The sequence below is a fragment of the Epinephelus lanceolatus genome, chromosome 3, assembly GCF_041903045.1.
Source record: "Epinephelus lanceolatus isolate andai-2023 chromosome 3, ASM4190304v1, whole genome shotgun sequence".
Lineage (NCBI taxonomy): Eukaryota > Metazoa > Chordata > Actinopteri > Perciformes > Serranidae > Epinephelus > Epinephelus lanceolatus.
Window position 1 is genome coordinate 13,643,486 of NC_135736.1, and position 19,978 is coordinate 13,663,463.

General features: G+C 40.1%; 1 protein-coding gene across 2 annotated transcripts in view; it reads left to right on the plus strand.

The window, feature by feature from the left end:
• The window catches only part of LOC117255684 (alpha-1,6-mannosylglycoprotein 6-beta-N-acetylglucosaminyltransferase B-like), a 161,146-nt gene that overhangs the window by 35,889 nt on the left and 105,279 nt on the right, over positions 1 to 19,978 (plus strand). For both annotated transcript variants that reach the window (XM_033624816.2, XM_033624820.2), the window contains exon 3: positions 18,256 to 18,406. In XM_033624816.2, coding sequence (XP_033480707.1) covers positions 18,256 to 18,406 — 151 coding nt within the window. The remainder of the gene's footprint in view (positions 1 to 18,255; positions 18,407 to 19,978) is intronic.

Below are 19,978 nucleotides of genomic sequence, written 5' to 3' on the forward strand. Positions count from 1 at the left end.
TAGAAACTGAAGACGTGCAACGAAATATATTACAAATGGAAGGGAGGACAAGGAGGGAAAGAGGAGCATGGCACTAGGAGAGGTCCCATTATTGCCAATTTCTACAATTCACTATGAATTCTGTATGATGACAGTAAATGTAACAGTGGCCTCTGGCATGTATCTTGTTATTCCTCCACTGATAGATGACCGCGGAAATCCGCTCGTCTAAACCACTTTTACTGCTGTCCTTCTCTTGCTCTTCCATTTTACCCCTCATCCTTCCCTCAGGGCTACATTACATCCATGTTTCATTGTGATGCTGATTGATAGGAGGCCTTCAGGTGATGTAGTAAAAAATAATAGAGAGGCAAAGAAGATACAGCACATGCAATTACTGCCCAGGGCTTTACTATGCATGTCCAAAACAAGAGCATCTTTCATTTTCTTTAAACATCATCTTAATACGGTGTGTCTATTTGTCCCTTACTGAGACTTTAACTTAGAGGGGTTTTCCATGAGCCAAATGAGCTTTCACAAGATGTTGGTCTCAATGCGAAACTCTTACTGACCTTACAGTGGTCCATTATGCTTATTTACATGTTCATAATTGTATTTTTGGTCATGTTTACATGCATTGATGTTCAAAAAGCACTTTGTTCTCCTCATACTGTCTGTGCTGGAACACCTGTATCCACCCTCTGTCTAAAACGCTCTGTTTTGGTGCCTGTCTCCATAAGATGCCCTCCTGAAAATGCCCAGTCTGCTCTGATTGGTCACTGTTTCTGGGTCTTTCATATCTTAGCATCTCTGCACCGTTATACAGCTGAGGGATTGACTGTAACATTACTATAGTGACACTTTCTACCATACCATATCCATGCCATGTCAGAGATGGACTATCTCTGGAGTAGGGCCATAAGGCCACCCCAAGTGGGTAGTAGTGACATCTCACCAACCACAGTTCTCAGTTTTTTTTTTAGGCTATGTAATGTAAACACTTGCAGAAGTGTGCCTGGAACAGATGACCATATAAAGAAATCCGTCACAAGCTGATGTCAGCTTGTCTTAAATTTTGATAAAACATTGTAAACAGAGTATTTAGAATGGTCTGACGTCTGAGCTTTTTGGTACAGGGAATACTTTCACATACATTCACCTCATTATTTGAACCTTTGGTCATGTTTAATATGAACACCCAACACTGTAGCATTGTATATATGACAGAAAATAAGGAAAAGCAAAATAGTTCCCCTTTAATTGTGGCCTGTCTAATCTACCTACTGGAATTTTCATTCTAAAGTGACATGGACTGCTTTGTTTGTGCACATCTAAACAAAACTGACAAGCTGAAAAGACGTTTCATCCATGAGGGTTATTTGTCATCCAGGTTATGTGATGACTAAGTCAAAGGTAACTGGACTTACTTGTTGGTTACGAGGTTATCGTTACTCAGAGGCAGGCCCATGGAGAATCTGTGCCCACAGACTTCCAACGACACTCCACAGACTTTAAACAGATTTTTTTATGTCAAATGAATATCATTTGTCACATTAAAGGAAAAAAACAACAGCAACAACAACAACAAAAAAACAGCCCGCTAAATTCAGTATTTTCTTTATGGATTCACATCCCATTTGGGTCTGGTCATTGTTCATTATCTTGTCACAAAATTTAGAGTTTCTTCAGAGATTTGCTTTCTCTGTAGACTTTGTTAGCTAGCTGGCATTGTATGCGGTAAAATAGCTGTCACTGGCTTGTTGTGAACATGCTTCATATCATACAGCCTAATGCATATATGGTATCAGAAGCTGGGGTGAGAGGAAAATAGGTGGAAATAAATAATGCAAACATTTGTGCTTTCCCTTGACTGACCTGCTGGCTTGTTATTTAGTTAGCCATCACACACTGACCTCATGAAGGTCAAAACAACCTCAGCCTTGTCGGAAAGTTGAATCAAAATCACTGAACTGGAGTTTTAGTTTAAGACATTTTGCTGCTCATGTGAGAGCCTTCTTCATTCCTAAGTGGTGTGGAGAGTAGTGCCAGTATTCACATTGCTCTGGATTGACTGATTCAGTGACTGACAATACAGTATTATTGATGAAGTGAAAACATCGATGCATTTGTTACGTTAGGCCTTTATTTTGAAATTCCAATGTCACATCCGTGTGACCATTTCCATCCAAATTCACCTCTTTTCTAAACATTCTATCGCCGCCAGCTGCTTAATTCCAGGCAGATAATGGTAAGCAGCCAAGAAAAGGACAAGGAGGATATTTACTGATACCATCTTATATTGATCACAGGAACCTGAATTGAATCAAAATAGTGTTGTGGCAGAAGTTGTGATATTAATAAATGTTGTATCATTGTCCTAAGAATCAATATCATATCAAAGCATGATGAAACTTGTGATGTGCACCCCTAGTATTTATGCCCTGTTACTGTCGTATGACTTTACACTTCAGCTCCTGAAAACCAAACTCTGATGTATAAAGTAATTAAACCTAACTTAAATGGATACATGGAAATTTTTCCCATCTCCACCATCTATCCTAAATGATGTGGATATTATCCCAGTAAGATGACCACAATCTCCATTAAGGCATCCACATCCCTGTGCTATATTTTTCTTTTTTCCGTCTTTCCAGGAAATGTATCAATGAGATAAACATCGTGTAGGGCCTACTCATACTGGCACATACACATACATTTGTGAACACACTGTAGCCAAATATGCACACTCAGTCACACAGAACAGCGAAAAGGTCACGTCACACATATTCCCCATCTAAATTCTTGTATACCCTCCCATCTAATACGCCTACATACACACTCACACACAGACACACACACACACACACTCTAAACTCAACCTCTCGATCTCTGCCAGTCTCGTTGTAGAACACAACGCTCTGTCACACTAACATGCATTGACGTGGTTGCAGTGAAAGGAGCCCCTGCGGCTGTGTGTCTGTCCGCTCTGAACAGCAGAGCTGTGCTGAACCTGTGAAAGTCAACAGAGAAATGCTTTCTGAGAGACAGCGGCTTTAGTAGGTGGTGGATATGGTAATGAGGGCCACGGCTTGTCTGTCAAGCTTGTTAGGATGAGGTGCTTGTGTTTTCTCACATAAGGTGTCTGTGTGTGTGTGTTAGCAATCATAAGGGAGGTCATAAATGTCACCATTTAATTCAGCAGGTAAACACATCGCATGTGTAATTCCAAGAGGAATATTTCTATCTGTGGAATAAGTCCATTGTTTTGTATTCCATTTGAAACTGTGGTTTGAAACAGCGCTCGCTATCACCCCATTTCATCACAGTTTCATCAAGAAACAAACACACCCACACACGCAGACACGCTGCACTTGTCAACAGATTAGCCTTTTCATTCTGCATATGTGTATATGCAATTTGGCCCCTATTCAAATATTGCTTTTTATTTGTCAGTCTCAAGTGCTTTGTGTGTGTGTCTCCGAGCTCAGTGATGCCAGTTTTTCATCTTCTGTCATCATCATAAGGGTAAACTAAGATGAATCAAGTCGACAGCGGGGGAAACCGAGAAAATTCTAGAGTGATAGGGAATAAAAGATGAGGGGAAGAATAAGAGGGGATATTGCAGATGGACGGAGGGTGGAATATTTTAAGAAGAGGGAGATCTTGACCACTTTGCATGTTCAAAACAACAAGTGCGAATCAAATAAAACAACAGCTCACAGAGGCTCTATACACAAACAAAATTTTGAAAGGGAGGGGGGGAGAGGACGGGGGCTGAATTGAAGCTGAACTGTTAAGACACAAAGAGCTAGATTACCGCCATACATGGAGTCTTTCTCCATTCCCTTCTTGATCACTTCGAAAACAGAGAAGCACTCAAAGGAGAAGTGACAGAAAGTGTCAGCATTAATAGACATTGTAGCTGTCTGTCTTTCTTTGTGTCTTTTAATATCCTCTCATCTATCCCATCTCCCTTTATGAAATCCAATTTGCCTTGACGTCTTTGGATGAATGGTTAGAAAATGTCAAAACCAGATGAACAATAAATATTTCAAAACCTGAACCAAGGGGGAGAATTAACATGGAGCAAAGGAGGTTTTTTACCACCATCGCCAGCTGGCTCTATTCTATCCTATTTTATTATGCAGGGTACAAAATAGCTCATTGATCATCCCCATCATGTGTGGTCTTACATCTTGTTAAATTGTCTTTTAGATCATTGGCATTCACTTTGTTTACTTTATTGTCGGCACGATATTTCACTTCCTTCATGCTTCATTTGCTGCATTTTCATTTGCTTAAACCCTGCTCCCACTATACACTTTCATTCCCATTGTGCAGCTAAAAAGAAAAAAAAACAACATCCCACTCTTTTCTGTCTGCACTCAGTCTTGCCGTTCTTTAGCTAATGAACAGTAGAGCTCCTGCGCCATAATAATTAAACTGCATGTAATTTGTAGTAATTGAATGTGGGTGGAAATGAAGAGAGGAGATGTACTGGAGATTGGAGTGGTAGCGGGGCATTAAGCACCAGTCTGTCTGTCTGTCTGTACGTCTGTCTGCTGGAGGGATGAGACAGTGAGGTTGACTGGTGATTGTGTTGTTTCCTTTGCTGCAGACAAGGGGGGGGGGGGGGGGGGGGGGGGATGGGGGAGTGAAGGAAGAAGAAAGGGGCACAGGGAGGATGACAAGAGAGAAGTGTTAGGGGAGAAGAGGGAAGAGGGCTCAGGGCTTAAGGCCGTCCCCCAAGGATTTTGTTGCCGCTTTTCTAATAAATTGCAATGATTGTTGCATCATTTGTAGATGTATTGTTGCAATGAAATGAGGGGATCAAATGGAAATTTTAACAATTTTTTTCTTGCATGATCATGAAAAATTAAAGGCAACTTGTTCCAGTGAGAATAAAACCTGCTCTGAGTTTATGATTTACATTACACCAATGCCTTTTACTCGCAATAGATCTGGATGCAACAGCCTCTGTGATAATGATTTGTCTTTTCTGTTGTCCATGTATTTCAGCTTTTCTCTGGGTGTTTTGTCACAGAAAAGTGTTTGTCAATTGATGTTGATTGTGTTCACTACAATGTTGCTCACGGTGCAAAACAGTTTACTCCAGGGTTTGGGCAGAACATCAGGGAATTTCCTTGCATGTCCTATAGCAGTCATTTTTGCCAATAATAACATCCCAGTGTTGGATACATTGCTGCGGAAACATGGTGGCCATCCTCTGCCGCCAGGTAGCCATAATGAGTAAGCAGCTTTATTTTGAGCCGCAAAACCCCTTTAGCAAAGACAATATGCCGTTTACATAGCTGATGAAAATAAATATTCCACTGATACTCCTGTTAACATGCCGTGGTCGTGTATGCTCAACAAGTCGTGCATACTCTGATTAACATACTCCATACAAATCATTTATCACATCAAAATATAGAAAAGTGGAACTACTGAAGCCGCTTGTCATTTTGCTTCTTTGCCTCAAAGTAGGATTTTACAAAGTTTCCTACCGGTGGTGGACTTGTCTGACAATGCGAGCGCAGTCTCCCTCTTTCATGCCTTCATCTGTCCGTGTTGTGATATTTGCACATATCCAAAAACCTGTTGATATCCAAGTCTTTCATAATGTTTAAAAGTGGATTTGAAGGTGGGATTTTCTCTTAGCCATGCAGCTCTGTTCAGCCTGGCAGACTGTTAACAAGTTGGTTAGTGCACAACGTATCCATGACAATGCACAGAGCTGACTGTAAACAGACAAGAGGCAGTGTGTCACAAGCTGAGGCTAAAACCCTAGCTGAGATGCATATTATGAATGAGCTATATATTTGCCCAAAGAACACTCCTTAAATCCAACCAATACCAGCATGTCCCCCATCTTAATCGTAACATGCTTAATTCAGAAGAAGGCCAAATTTGAAAAATCATAACGGAGTACGCAGTGTACATGACCCACATCAAATTCAGAATATGTTCATATTCGGAAAAACCATGAAATGTCAGTGTGCATGTAAACATACTCGGTGTTAACTATGTTTGCACTAGTAGTCATGCTGACACTGCTAATGGTGCTAACAGAACAGCTTACTCATCGGAGTGACCTGCGCAAAGACCAGAGAGTGGGCACAGTGTTTACACAACAATGCTGTTAGGTCTGGATGGCGTTACTACGGGTAATGGCTGAATGAGTGGCACCCCTAGCTAACATTAGCCCCCATCAGATCCAGGTGGTGTGCACTGCAGTAAACTGAAGAGCAGCAAAATTACCATATTGACAAATATGCATAACTTGCCAAAAATATTCTCAGAGGTTTACTCATTAACCCCTACATTCATGTCTCATGTCTGCATCGTCACAACCAGAAACAAGAAAGTGAGTTTACTGATGAAGATGGTCATGCAGAATTCTGGGTATCGGTTGACTTTGCATTAATTGTTGCCATCGCAACATCCTTTAGGGACTGTTTAGGGAGGGGTAAATGGTGATGGTGGAGTGGGGGAGAAGTGAGGAAGAAAAGGGTGGGAGATGGAGGGGTGTGCAGAGACAACCATGCATTATGTGTGTATTAATATGTATGTTTGTGTGTCAGCTGGAGGTTATTGTGTGTGCATTTTGTTTGAGTTGCGCAGCTTAGTTTTAGTCAGCGATGCACGAGCCTCTCCTTTAACCTGAGGAGCTGAGACAGACTGCGGTGATGATGTCATCTCAAACAAATCCTGAAGCTGACAGTGAATAATGGGAACCATGACAGCACCCATAGTGATTTAACTGGGATACGGATGCATTTTCTGAGCCACAGCTGGAAGCCCTGAATTCAAATTATACCCACTGGGATGGAATATCTCAAACAAAACATTTATGAGCCCACAGAGTTATTAAGCACTGATGAAACGTCTCCATAATCTATCATGTAACATCATCAAGCTTTGATTCTCAGATTTCCAGCCAAGAGAGACAGTTTTCTTTTCTTTTTTTTTACATTTACAGTGTGAAATAACGCCGCAGTTTTGTTTTGGGGTGGATTTTCATGTCTAGGTGGCTTTTAGTATTGCTTGCCATTCTGCGTGTGTGTTTCTGTGTGTGTGCTCCTTTGACAAAATGACATCGGTCTCAGGTTAATTTAGCTGTGTCAACTCATATCCAGCAGGCCCTTCTGTCAGCATTCATCAAACCACAAATGGTTTTCTTCTCATGAATATGCAAACGCCCCCCCCAGCCAATCAAAACACCATCCTGTTCTGGCACACACAATACCTCATGCACACAGATGTGCGTGCATTATTGTACTTAAAGAGGTGATTGTATAGATGCACTCACATGGCATCACACACACATACCATCCCCACACACACGCACAAATGATTGGCTGAGTCACCGTAGGAAGGATTATAGTTCAGAGCTGTCTCACAAACCCACCACATATCAAATGATAGAGAGTTTGCTTCAAGACAGTTTCATTTTCAAAGACAGAGCTCGATCGCGCTTGATATGTGGAGATGGGAAAACGTTTTCAAAGCGCCATAACTCCGCTGCAGGTGAACACTCATTCCTCACTTCTTTCAGCCGAGTTTTTCCACATCGGATTTCATCATTTTCAAAATGCTATTTTTATGGGATCGTGCCATATTTGATTTGCAGTTCTCAACTGTCAATATTAAATTGTTCAGTACACTTGGGCTTTGCTCATCTAAATCTTAACACCTCTCAAAAATACAGAATTACAGTACACACACACCGTCATATCACGGTAGATATTTTGTGCAATGTAATACAGTTTAATTCAATTAACGATGTGAAAATAGCAGAGCAAAAGAGCAAAAACCCGCCCGTTCACCCAGCTGTAGAGTGCCCTCTCAGTGACCTCTGTCCTTTTCACAAACACACACACACACACGCACATTCGCACAGGCCACCAGAACACCTCCGGGCACAATCACACACTTTTAATGGAAGGAACCCCGCTGCTTTAAAGCTTTGTTTTTGCCCTGCATTAAACTGTAATGGAAGAATTCATTGTACTCCACCCTGCACATATTACATGCCATAGTCATAGACGTCCTTATATATTGTATAAACACACCCCTTCCATGCTGTCTCCTTTTGTGTGGCACCCTCCTGTGCTGAGATATGAAATGTAATTTTTCTGATGGTGCAGTTGACACAGAGAAATCCTTTTCCCTGCGTTGTTAAAATGTGACTTTTTTAAGCAGTGACATAAAAAGGAATTTGATGGAGGGAAGTCATAGCTGTTTTGTATTGAATGACCCTTGCTGTCATTTCCATTACAATAAATTCAAGCACACAGACACGCTGTGTCTATTTCCTTGACTCATTTTCTAAGCTCAGACACATGCAGTGACTTATTATATTGCTACTTTATGTATTCTGTATGGATTCATAATGAAGCTGCATCTGTGCTGTGCGATTTAATTTACAGTCACTAACGTTAATTGTTCCCACTGTCAAGATTGTGCGGCTCAGAGGATGAAATTAGATTTGGGATTAAGCCAACTTTCTGTTTTAACTACAGTATGCGCACATACACATACGCACACGCATATAGTAGACATACACAAACGGTCTCCCTCTTGGTTTTTCAGTCTGTTTAGAGACACTAACAAGGATTCTTTTTACGCTTCACGCATTTCAGTCCTCAGGAGAAATATGATGTGCCGTGACACTAAATATTCAGTCCAATATGGTGGCTAAAGAAGGGCACTGTGTGCGTGTGTGTGTGTGTATGTGTGCGTGCGTGCGTGTGTGTGTGTGTGTGATGATTTATTCCACCCCATGCCAGTGGGGGAAGCCAAACACGGCATGAAATAGTATGCCAGCAGCTTGGCCCTGTTAGCTCACCACTTTAACTCTCATTCAATCGTAAGTCTGCATTTATCTTACACAAACACAAACAGGTAGTCACTCAGACGGTACAGCAGCTCTGTGCTGGATTCATGACTGAAGGCCCCAAAAAACACTTTTTGTTTGATCTCTGCAGATAATTATTCCTTCATGCATAATGAATAACTTGCAGCACAATTCTAATTAAAGTAAATATTTGGTTATTTGGAGTCAGTTTAGAAGACTACACTTTTCTACCCATTTTTTATCAATTCAGTCACTTAAATTTGAAGAAGCTTTATTGCCATGACCATATTGAAACACAGTATTGCCAAAGGACATTGTACAATGTAGTACAAAATGGGAAATCCACCTTTTTTTAATCATTATAGGGCAAAAGTGCTAAAGCAACAACCATGTCAACAATATTATATAATGTACGCTGAACATACTGATGGATATCAACAAAGTATATCTGTGTGTGTGTAGTGTGGCAGTTGAAGACATATTGTTTATGTTGGTTATTTGGTCAAATACAGGATGTGCAGCTCTGTCTTATCATTGCCTTCCTTCTACAGCTGGCAAAAGTGCTCCTCTTCAGGGAGCCATGATTATTTGTAGTGGCCTATTTCGATGGTCAAGTTGTGCTCACTGAGTCTGCACTTTGTCATGGTAGTTCTGTGTTTAATGTCAGTCACTGTGGACAGGTAATCTGCCGCATTGTAGTGTACTTTTTGGGCCAAAGAGCACTGCAATTTGCTGTGTGCTTTTGTTTGTGTGTCCCAGTTGGTGATGTAGTTTTGATTCTAGTGCATTATACTTAGGTTGATTCTGAATCTTTGGTCTCAGACCAGTCCTGAGGCAGAACAGGGTTAAAAAGTGAACTGATTGTTTTGGTTCTTCTGTGCACCCGCACAATGCTTTTGCAGAACTCTAAATGCAGATTTTCAGTTGGCTGTTTGTCCAATTCAGTCGAATTCTGATACCAAAGAGGATCCCACACCTCATTACCATAGAGGAGAATTGGCTCTTTTACAGATATATATATAATAATAATTCGAGCCAGATTTAAATTGGACTTTGAATGTAAATGTGACTTTTTATTGCACAGAAAGCCCTACATGCTTTCTCTCTCAGTTCATTTATTGCTGGGTTAAAACTTCCAGTGGAATTCATTTTGAACCCTAAATAGTTGTAATCTATGCAGTCTAATCTGTGTGTTCTTTATGTGAATCTATTTGTATTTCTCTGAGATCTGGAACTTTTTTGAAATGTCATTGTCATGTTTACTGCCAAGGCCCATGTCTGGTTTTTCTGCTGTAGCAGGTCAGGGTTCTGCTGTAAAGCCTGTTTGTAGGGGACAGCAGAACCAGGCCCTCTGCATAGAACTGGAGTTTGATCTCTGAGCTGTGTTGAATGAGACCGGATGCTGTTGATTTCTCTAAGATGGTGGCCAGTTCGTGAATAGAGTGGGACTCATACAGCGGCTCTGTCTAACTCCACACCTCTGAGAGAAAAATGTTGTCCTTTTGTTGCCAATTTTTATTCTGCACTTATTGTTTTTGTACATTTATTTAATTATGTCATATGTTTTACCTCCTACACCAGTTCAATAACTTGGTAAAATAGACCAATGTACCAAACAGAATCAAATGCCCTTTTGAAATCTATGAAACATGCAAAGATTTTGTTTTTGTTGTGGTGAACACGTCCGTCAGTTAATGTGTGTAGTGTGTAAATATGATCTGTAGTGTGGTGTTTTGGTACAAATCCAATCTGACTTTTACTCAACACATGGTGTGTGGTAAGAAGGTTTATGTGTCTCGAATTTATGTTTCAAAGTACTTTCCCCAGATCACTGTTCACAGCTATATTTCAGTAATTATTCAGGTTTAATTTATTTTCAGTTATGCAAGTGGGTGTTATGAGACCATGATTCCAGATGTCAAGGAACTAATGTACAGCCAGAATCAGATTGAGGAGTGTCAGGATGGCCAATTGGGATTTTGAACATGTGTATTTCAACATCTCGTTCATGATGCCATCAAGCCCACTGGCTTTTTTGGGGTTTTAGTGCACAGCTTGTCTCTTGATTCCTGCTCATTGATGGGGGAGTCTAGGGGATTCTGATTTTCTTTTACTGCCAATTATAGTTCATTTAATCTTGTTATTATTTGTTTTTGATTTGGGTCTGCACTACTTGGTAAAATCTCATAAAGTGTTTGGAATGACTGACCCACACGTCTCCATTCTCAAAGGTGCCATTACTGCATAGTTGAATCTGCAGGGCAGTGACACATCAATCAGCTCAAAATAAATGCAAGCATTGATCAAGATAAGCAAATGCAATAAGTCTTTTATTAACAATGTGTAATAATTGGAACGACTCACAAATACAGTTGAATCACAACGACACGCTGTGCTGTTTGTTATTCTGTTTCATGATGCCTTCGGCTTTTTTGCTCAGACTTGCTAAATGTGGTATTTTGGTCCTTCAGGCAATCATCACTATTAAAAGCTGATCCCACTCACACTGTAAATTTGCTTTCAGCAGGGACCTTAATATAACTTAAGCCTCAGTGTGTCACAGTGCAAGTGAACTACACACCTTGCTCACAGGTAATCGAATATTTATCATGCATGTTTTTGATGACATTTGCAATTGTAATTTTCCAAGTATACCTTAAAATGTTTATTCATAGAGGCTGAATTGGTTCTATCAAGCTGAACCGACGGGGAAAGTTGTGATGATACCATCAGCTCTTAATCAGGAAGGTTTCTCTGGTGTAGGGGAAACATGGTCAGTGCTGTGCACATTAACAGTAATGGGAGGCAGACTTTTAAAACCTGTTTTGTAATCGGGGAACTTTCACTTGGAAGGCTCTGACATTGGGCTTAGATCAGTTTTTCTTCTTTGGTCTGCTGGAGGATCTGAGGTGTCATTCATGATCTCTGCTTTAAGTGGGGTTATGCATATTAGACCTAAATTCTTAGACTTCTTGCTTCACAGCATTTAAGTATCAATTACTGCTGCAGATCAGAAACCTCCCAGTTCCATGTTGGCCCTCTTATTTCATTTTTTTTACATTTGGCTCCTTTGTGTTTGTTAAATTTTGCTGCTTGGGGACCAGTAAAATCTATTTAGAAGCTATTGTACTACATCAAAATACATTGTGATTAGCAATAAAGACTTTTGCATCCCATTAAAGAAGCTGTATGCCACATTCAGACCATATCTATAATTCAGAGTCTGAGTTATAGATATATATAAATAACAAGATAGTGGACCCCAAGATGGCACCCACTCAGTCCAGTTGAACTGCTCGCCTGGAGCATTTGCCAAAGAAAGTTTCTAGCTTCTGGGTTTACTTCTGCAGTATGCAGTCCAGTGAATATGTGCAGCACTGAATCTCCCGCTGGCCCCACCTGTAAGTTCTCACTTGGCTCACAAAGTTTACATGGTGATGACATCATAGATTTTTGAATCCCTTCCCTTGGCTCAAGGAAGGTTTTACAAATATGAATTGGTAGGGGGGGATGTTATGCCTCCATGATGATACTGCTACTATGAGTCAGGATAATATTATCAGCAGCAACAGCTATATGAGCGCAGTACAGAGCAGCCAATTTTTGTAGTGGCCAAACAGTGTAATTACACAGTCACATGCCCTGTTTCCCAAAAAAAACTTTTTCCTGTTGGCTTACATGGCGAAAGAGATGTCTGTACACCAGCAGATGATTTTTTTTTTTTTTTTTTTGTAGAAGCAGTGCTGATCCTCCGGGTAATTTCTAACGAGGCAGTTAAACCATTTTGGCGTCATGTGCCACTGAGCAACTTTCATAGAAAGAACTGGGCCCGTTTTTTCAGGTGCTATTTGTCTGTAATGCCAATGACACACACTTCCCTGTTTTTGACTCATCTGCCCTTTGAGCTTTAGCCAGTCAAACCATCTCATCTGTTACCGCTGTTTATTTTCTCTCCACTGTCCATTGCATTGAAGGGTCTTTGGTCACAGTGTCCTTCACTCTCAGATATATTACACCAGTGAGTTCTGAATGAGGTGTCATCTGATGAGGGCAGTCATTTTCTATGTAATGGTATCAGTTATGCAAGCTATGTGGCACTTGTCCTGCAAATTCGTATTTGGTCACTCCAGTGAAACACATTCAAAATATTTCCAGTGTGCTTTAATAAAGGTACACAATGAAATCGCAACAAGGATCAGCTTCTCAGAGGTAGACCTCATTTATTACAGTTGGTCACTTGCCATCCATGGGAGTGCAGCATCTGTGACTGCATATTTGACACAGAGATTTCTCAAGAAACAAAGAGTCAGAGAGAACAATTAGCCCCCTGACTCGTAATGATATTAGACACATTAGACCATGGGAACAAATGAAAGATCTGTTCATTAACTTTTTTGGATCCCTTGTACCTTTAGACTCCCATTTGCCCCCTTTTGCTACACTGCTGAACATCAAAGCCACAACATCTGTCAGCAAAGGTATTGTAATGTTACTTCATTGTTTTTCTAATTGTCTCATACTTATTATCACAAGTAATACGAGTAACACGAGTACAAAGGGAATCATCCATATTAAACTGTACCCAAGTACCAAATTTATCATGATTTGAGCAAAACAAGCCCTAATAGTGTGTGTACTTTGGGTCATCTAAATGCTTGTTTAGAGGCTTTGCCAAGACTATCATTTCTGGGAGAGACACTGAATATTAGACAGGCTCATATTTGTTTGACCCAATAATAATTTTCTAAGCATGGCCATTGCTTCAATTTCTTTGACCCTCAACATACTGCAGACGTTATCCATTATCAGCCAATCACAAAGATGTCACCAGAGCAACCCACCGGCAAACTCTGACACAGCGATCCATCACAGACAAAGGACATGACACTGTCAGTCTTAGACGAATACATCTGTCACTGAGGAGATAAGTCACTGAACTTAGGATTCGGCTGTTGGAAGAGATCGAGGCAGACAATGACCTTGCACCGGAGCTGTTAGGCACCGGAACCCATTGGCTGTAATTGCCTGTCAAGCAGTAGACATGAGGTGTGACAGAGTGGTCAGACTGCATAATCCAGGTGTTTGCAGTGTCAATATGGGCCTTACTGATTCCTCTTATGGGTGACTGGAAGAATACACTCTTACCTTTGTGTGCCTTATGTGCATAGCTGTGTGTTATCAGGCTGTTTACTGCATTATGCGGTTACTGCAGATTTAATAATGGCATCACATTGAAGTGGACAGATTCCCACAGGCCCTCTCTACCTTGCACTATAATGTGTGACCATATTTGGATTCATTATATACCCGGGTTAAACATACACTTATACTGACATTAAAATGCATCTACAGTGTACACTAGTATGAACACCTCATTTGGCTTGTTTACTATCTGCCAACATCCATTTGCATTTTATTCTTTGCATTTCCTGACACCTGTTTGATTTGTGTTCGCCCACTAATTAGATTTGCACACATTAGTGTCCATCCATTAACATGTAGTGTCAAAGACGTGTTGTTTCCAGGTGTTAAAGGGGAACTAATGTTTTTTTTCAACCTGGGCCCTGTTTTCCCATCTACTTTTGTCTAAATGAGTGATAGGATGTTCAATATTTGACATTTCTCCAGTATGAAGCTAGGGCTGACCTGCCTGCAGCCCGTGAACGAGCGCTATATTAAATAATAGGGCACTCAGACAACGTCAAACAACATCAGAATACATTTTTTTTCACACAGATAGGCTCGGATTGTTAGTATAATTATCTGACAACATAACGGAAAGGAGAAATGAACGTCTGTATTTACCTTCAGCTGGATTCGGACATGTTCCTTTGCCTGTTGCTGCTCCCTCTCTCTCTTCGTCCGCTCTTCAATTTAAATGAGCTATTATTTGCCCTATTATTTAATATAGCGCGCGCTCACGGGCTGCAGGCAGGTCAGCCCTAACTTTGTACTGGAGAAATGTCAAATATTGAACATCCTATCACTCATTTAGACAAAAGTAGAACGGAAAATAAGGCCCAGGTTGAAAAAAACATTAGTTCCCCTTTAAAGCCACTGAAAACTTGGTTTAAAATCGTAAGCTTTTCTCAATAACATTACATTTTCATGACTAAGTAAGCAACAACCAAAGCTAAAGATCTTGGGGAAGAAATACTGTTACCTCAGCTACTCTGCTTCATAAGGACTGTGTGGTTGGGGTATGATCAGATTTGATAGACATTGGTCTGGCAACATACTGTGAACCGTCATTAGCTGTTAGAGAGACAAAAAGTCTGATTTGAAATAGCCCAAACAATTCTAATTTTGGCTAAATATGGTGTAACATTCATTGTTCAGAGTAAAAGCTAGGAAAATATATTTAGAGCTTTTAAGGGTGTGGATTAAGTCAGTGATGTTAGGATCAAGCATGTGTATCAACATTGTTTTCCTTCCATCCTCATGTCCCCATATCCATCAGAATACAGCCTTATCATTGCACAGGGCACAATAATTGTAGTAATGAACAAACAAGAATGGCTCTATATATTCAAGAGGCTCTATGCGAAATTCAGGGAGTATGAGTTGTCTGAACACGGCTACCTAAAAGGAGGTGGCTGAGCTGGCAGCTAGCAAAAAACGGTGTTAACTCCATAAACAGCGCTAAAGAACTGCAACAGTGCTGACAGGGCTAACAGTGTTAACCAGGAGGGAACCAGAGGGTGGGCACTGTGTGTTTCCATGACAGTCCTGTCCCAATATCAGTGCTAACGGACATATGAGCGCAGTGCAAAGCAGCCAGAACCGGGTTACCACAACAAACCACAGAGAAACTCGGATTACAACACATACAGAGGGAGCATGACTTCATTACCTGCTCAGCATACCATTAATCCACTATGTCTTTACATAGTAAATAGTGGGTTATTGCTATATTAATATTTTGACTGTCACATACAGAACCTGTAAGATCTGTGGCTCTGGTAATTAAAAAGCCAAGCACCTCTCATCACATGTCTTTATACAGTACTTCTCTTATGAAAAATGAGCCTGCTTGAAGGCAAGAGCCAATCACCACCTGAGCTACAATTTTCTGTCCCTCTCATTCTCACTAGAAACTGTTTCATCATAAGATTTTTCTATTTCTTCTTCTATGAGCACTTAAAAATGATGAGTTAGACATATATGGGAGAGATTAATTCCAAAAGGACATTAAATGAGAAAGCTTTCCATCTGTGTCTCCACCTTTCAGTCACCTTCCTCGTTCTGGGCCATTATGACTGAATTTACAGACACTCTGACCCTGGCAGTGTCTGTGTAACTATCCTAATGAGGTCTTGTACACCTTTTATCCAGTCAGAGAATATTCTAGCTCTCTCCTTCACTGTCTGTGGAGTAGCATCTGTCTGTGTATGTGTTAAGACTCACTATTCAATTCTGATGGCCAATGATGTATTCATCTCCGGGCACATACAACACAAGGCACACAGCCGCTCCTTCCTGTCCTTAGAAAGCCCATTCTGCTGTGCTGGGTGAAAGAAATAAACTGGTCATGATGCAGACAGAAAAAAAAGAAGCCTCGGCGTAATTAGTTCCAGGCTTTTCATAACTCATAGTCTTGGTAGAAGTTATCCTCATATCAAAGGGTATCAAAGGATATAAAGGTAAGCCCATATTCAGACATCAGACTCCAGATTGTCTGGGTGTCTGGCCTGAACAAAAGCCAGTTTATGCCAAGAGATCAGAATACAGCACCACTGGGCAAAGTGCACTGTAGGTAGAGGAAATGAGAGATCAAGCTTTTGATATGCAGGTCAAAGACTAGGCTAATCAAACTGTTTGCTTTTAGACTTTAAGATGAGGAATTATACACACGCTCATGTAGAGGAGCTGCTCTCATGAGGTTAAAGTGGTATTATGGTGGGATTTGTCTTTCTCATATCCAGAATGGTCATGTTTTTTTAGGGACAGTCTGTGTGTGTCACGTAGGGGATGTTTGGTGCAGCTGCAGAAATTGACAGCTTTGCATCAACTCAAAGCAAACATGGATAGGAATTAATTAAAGGTAAAAATTTGACAAGCTAAATAGAAAACAAATAATTAATAATTGATTCACAACAATTGTTTTCTTAAGCTTTATGAAGTAATCTTTTTATGCCTCCACACAGGCAATAGCCATAGCCACAGGTAATATGTATTCAGGTTGTCTGTCCCATTCTTATGAACTCCATATGTCAAGAAATCCTTAAAGGGAATTTCTTCTAATTTGGTACAAACGTCCACTTGGACTCAACGATGAACTCATTCAATTTTGGTGCTCAATGGTGAAGGTCATCATGACCTCAAAAACGTGCTAATTATGACAACTTTAACACAAATATCTAATAGCTTAAAATGATAAAGTGATGAAATTTTATATCAGCATCATAAAGTTCTGCAAAAACACTTTACTGACCTCTATTCAGCACCACAACTCAGTAGCAGAGGGAGAGACATCTGGTGAGACACTGCATTACTGACACTAATCTTGGGTGCCCACTTTGAAACTGTGTTGATTGCATAGATCTTCAGTGCTGCCGGGTTGAACATGTGTGTATGAACCATCCACAACAGTTACATCGATATACGAAGCATTGTCAACTGTCAAGGCTATATATGAGTCCGGACAAACATGGATGTAAACGGTAACTGCAACTTGACTAGTGCATGGAGGCATACAATTGTGAGGCGGTAATTATGAGCAATCATTGTTTTTAATTACATGGATTTGGGAGCATTACATGTTGGCTGCTCCTATGGTGACAGTCTGGTTTAATCAGTGAGGTGGCGTCAGCAAACTCCACAACAGAGGCAACGCATCAAACTCCGGCAGCTCCACTTTTCTTGGGATAAACTGTTTACTTGTTATGGTTTAAAAGCGTCTTTGAATTTCACCAAAGTTGTTAAGGTATGGGTTGAATCTACAGGTGACACTGTTCTCTATTTCAGCCCTACTTTGTCATTTAGGGTTATTAACCAAACGTTTTATGACAGAGAAATCCCACTAAGGAGTTATACCTTTTTAAATGATATTTCATTTCAGAAGAATAGTCCATTTTTTATCCATAAAATGTCTTGTGCTACAGTAGCAGAGCACTTGTAGTCAGTACAGAAGGAAGGTAGATTGCGAGTGTTTTCCCACAAATCAAAATGAGGACTTTTGCATTGTTTGGCACACAACAGAAGGTAATTTGCTTTTGATCTGCATTGCAGTGAAGTGCGTAGAGACAGTTGTCCAAAACAAGAGCGCAGCCAAAATCAACTACAGTGTGGTGAGCCAGAAGAGCTGCAGGCTTTGTGATTAATGTGCATGCTGTTGTGCAAGTTTGTTATGTACCCCAGTGTCCAGCTTTTCATTCATCTCCCATCTCCTCTTCCATGTTTGTGTCTCCACTCAGTGCTGGGAGGCGTGGAGTCACGTGGTGTGCTGAGGAAGATCAGTGACATGCTGGAGGTGATTCTGAAGAGGATGGACAGCCTGTCCAAACTCGACAACACCTCCACCACTGACGCACGGCGCCTGGATGAGCTCAGCTCTGCTATCAACAGGTACCTTTACTGGACCATTTAAATTATTGAATCATTATTAGTACTCAGTAGATGTAACAGGTTAAAGTTAGAAATTAAATGAGGAAATCAAGAGTCATGTTAATTAGGTACCTTTACTTTTTTTTAAGCTAAAAAAACCCCACATATGAAAACATTGTTGAATGATTCAGAATCTGTGAATGACAAGCACAGGTTAGTCTTCATCTGCCAAATTTGCAAATATACTGTATATAGTTACTTTTTGGGAAATCAAATTTCCATATTAAATGTATTGTGTGTGCACAATTCTGTACCAGTTTTTGTCCACCCTGGCAATCTCATTTAATTTTGCCAGTGGTGGAAAGTAACTAAGTATATTTTCTCAAGTGCTGTTTTTCAGTACACTTTTGAGGTACTTTAACTTTACTTGAGTATTTCTATTTCATGCTCCTTTATACTTCTATTTCACTACATTTCAGATGGAAATGTGGTACTTTTTACTTCGCTACATTTCTCTGATATCTTTAGTTACAAGTCACTTTGCAGATTCAGATTAGTAACACAAAAATATAATTAACAAATAAAATATGATGCATTATTACGGAATAAACATCCTTGCCAGTATACATTAAGATAAGCCCCACCTTTACCAGCAGCAACATTAAAGTGTCGAACATGTAATTGCCTCACTAAATATAGTCCAGTGCATAATGAGAACATACTTTTGATATTTTAAGTATATTTTGACTCTAATACTGTTATACTTTTATTTACCCTAAAACTTCAAATAAAAGCCTAGTCCCAGTTAAACACCCAGTACCTTTTACTAGCCCAGTGTGGCTACACATTTTGCCAAATAAACCTCTGTCTCAATTAGATGCCTGGTCTGGCTGCCATGTAGTTCATTTTTATGAAACTTCTTTGGTTGTTGAAAACCGTTTCGTTTGCTACCCGCTTGAGCTAACCTTAGTTAGCTGCTTAGATCGTGCATACAAATATAAATGTTTAAACTTTTTTCAATATTTAATTGTTAGCTTGGTAAGATTTCTCCATAATTCAGTCGTTCATTTCATTTGACTGAAAGCGTGAGCATTAAAGAATACCATAATTCATAGAGACGCCTGTCCCAAATATAAGCTGGTTAATTTTTCCGTGATTTAAGCAAATAATAGCCTGCACTTCTATTGAAATTTAACAGTAAGTAAATTTTTGAATGCAGGACTTTGAGTCTTAATACAGTATTTTTACAGTTTTATTTCTACTTTTACTGAAGTAAAAGATCTGAGTTCTTCTTCCACCACTGTTGTGAGCTAAAAGTAATGTAACCATATGGTGTTTCCTTCATCCTTATTGCAATGAAAATGCCAACTTATATGTAGTCATAATTTAAAAATTCACTGATATTCTAAGTAACATTTCCTAACCTTAAGTGAAACTGTTCACCTGGGAACCAGTCTAATCTGCGAGCTCATGTTTGATTTGGTCTGGGAGATGTGTCTGCTCTCCCTTCTGAACAGACAGATTTCCAGCTGACCTTCCCTGCCTCCTGCCAATCAACTGTTTATCTAATAAGAGGCAGGTTTGAAAGGAAGC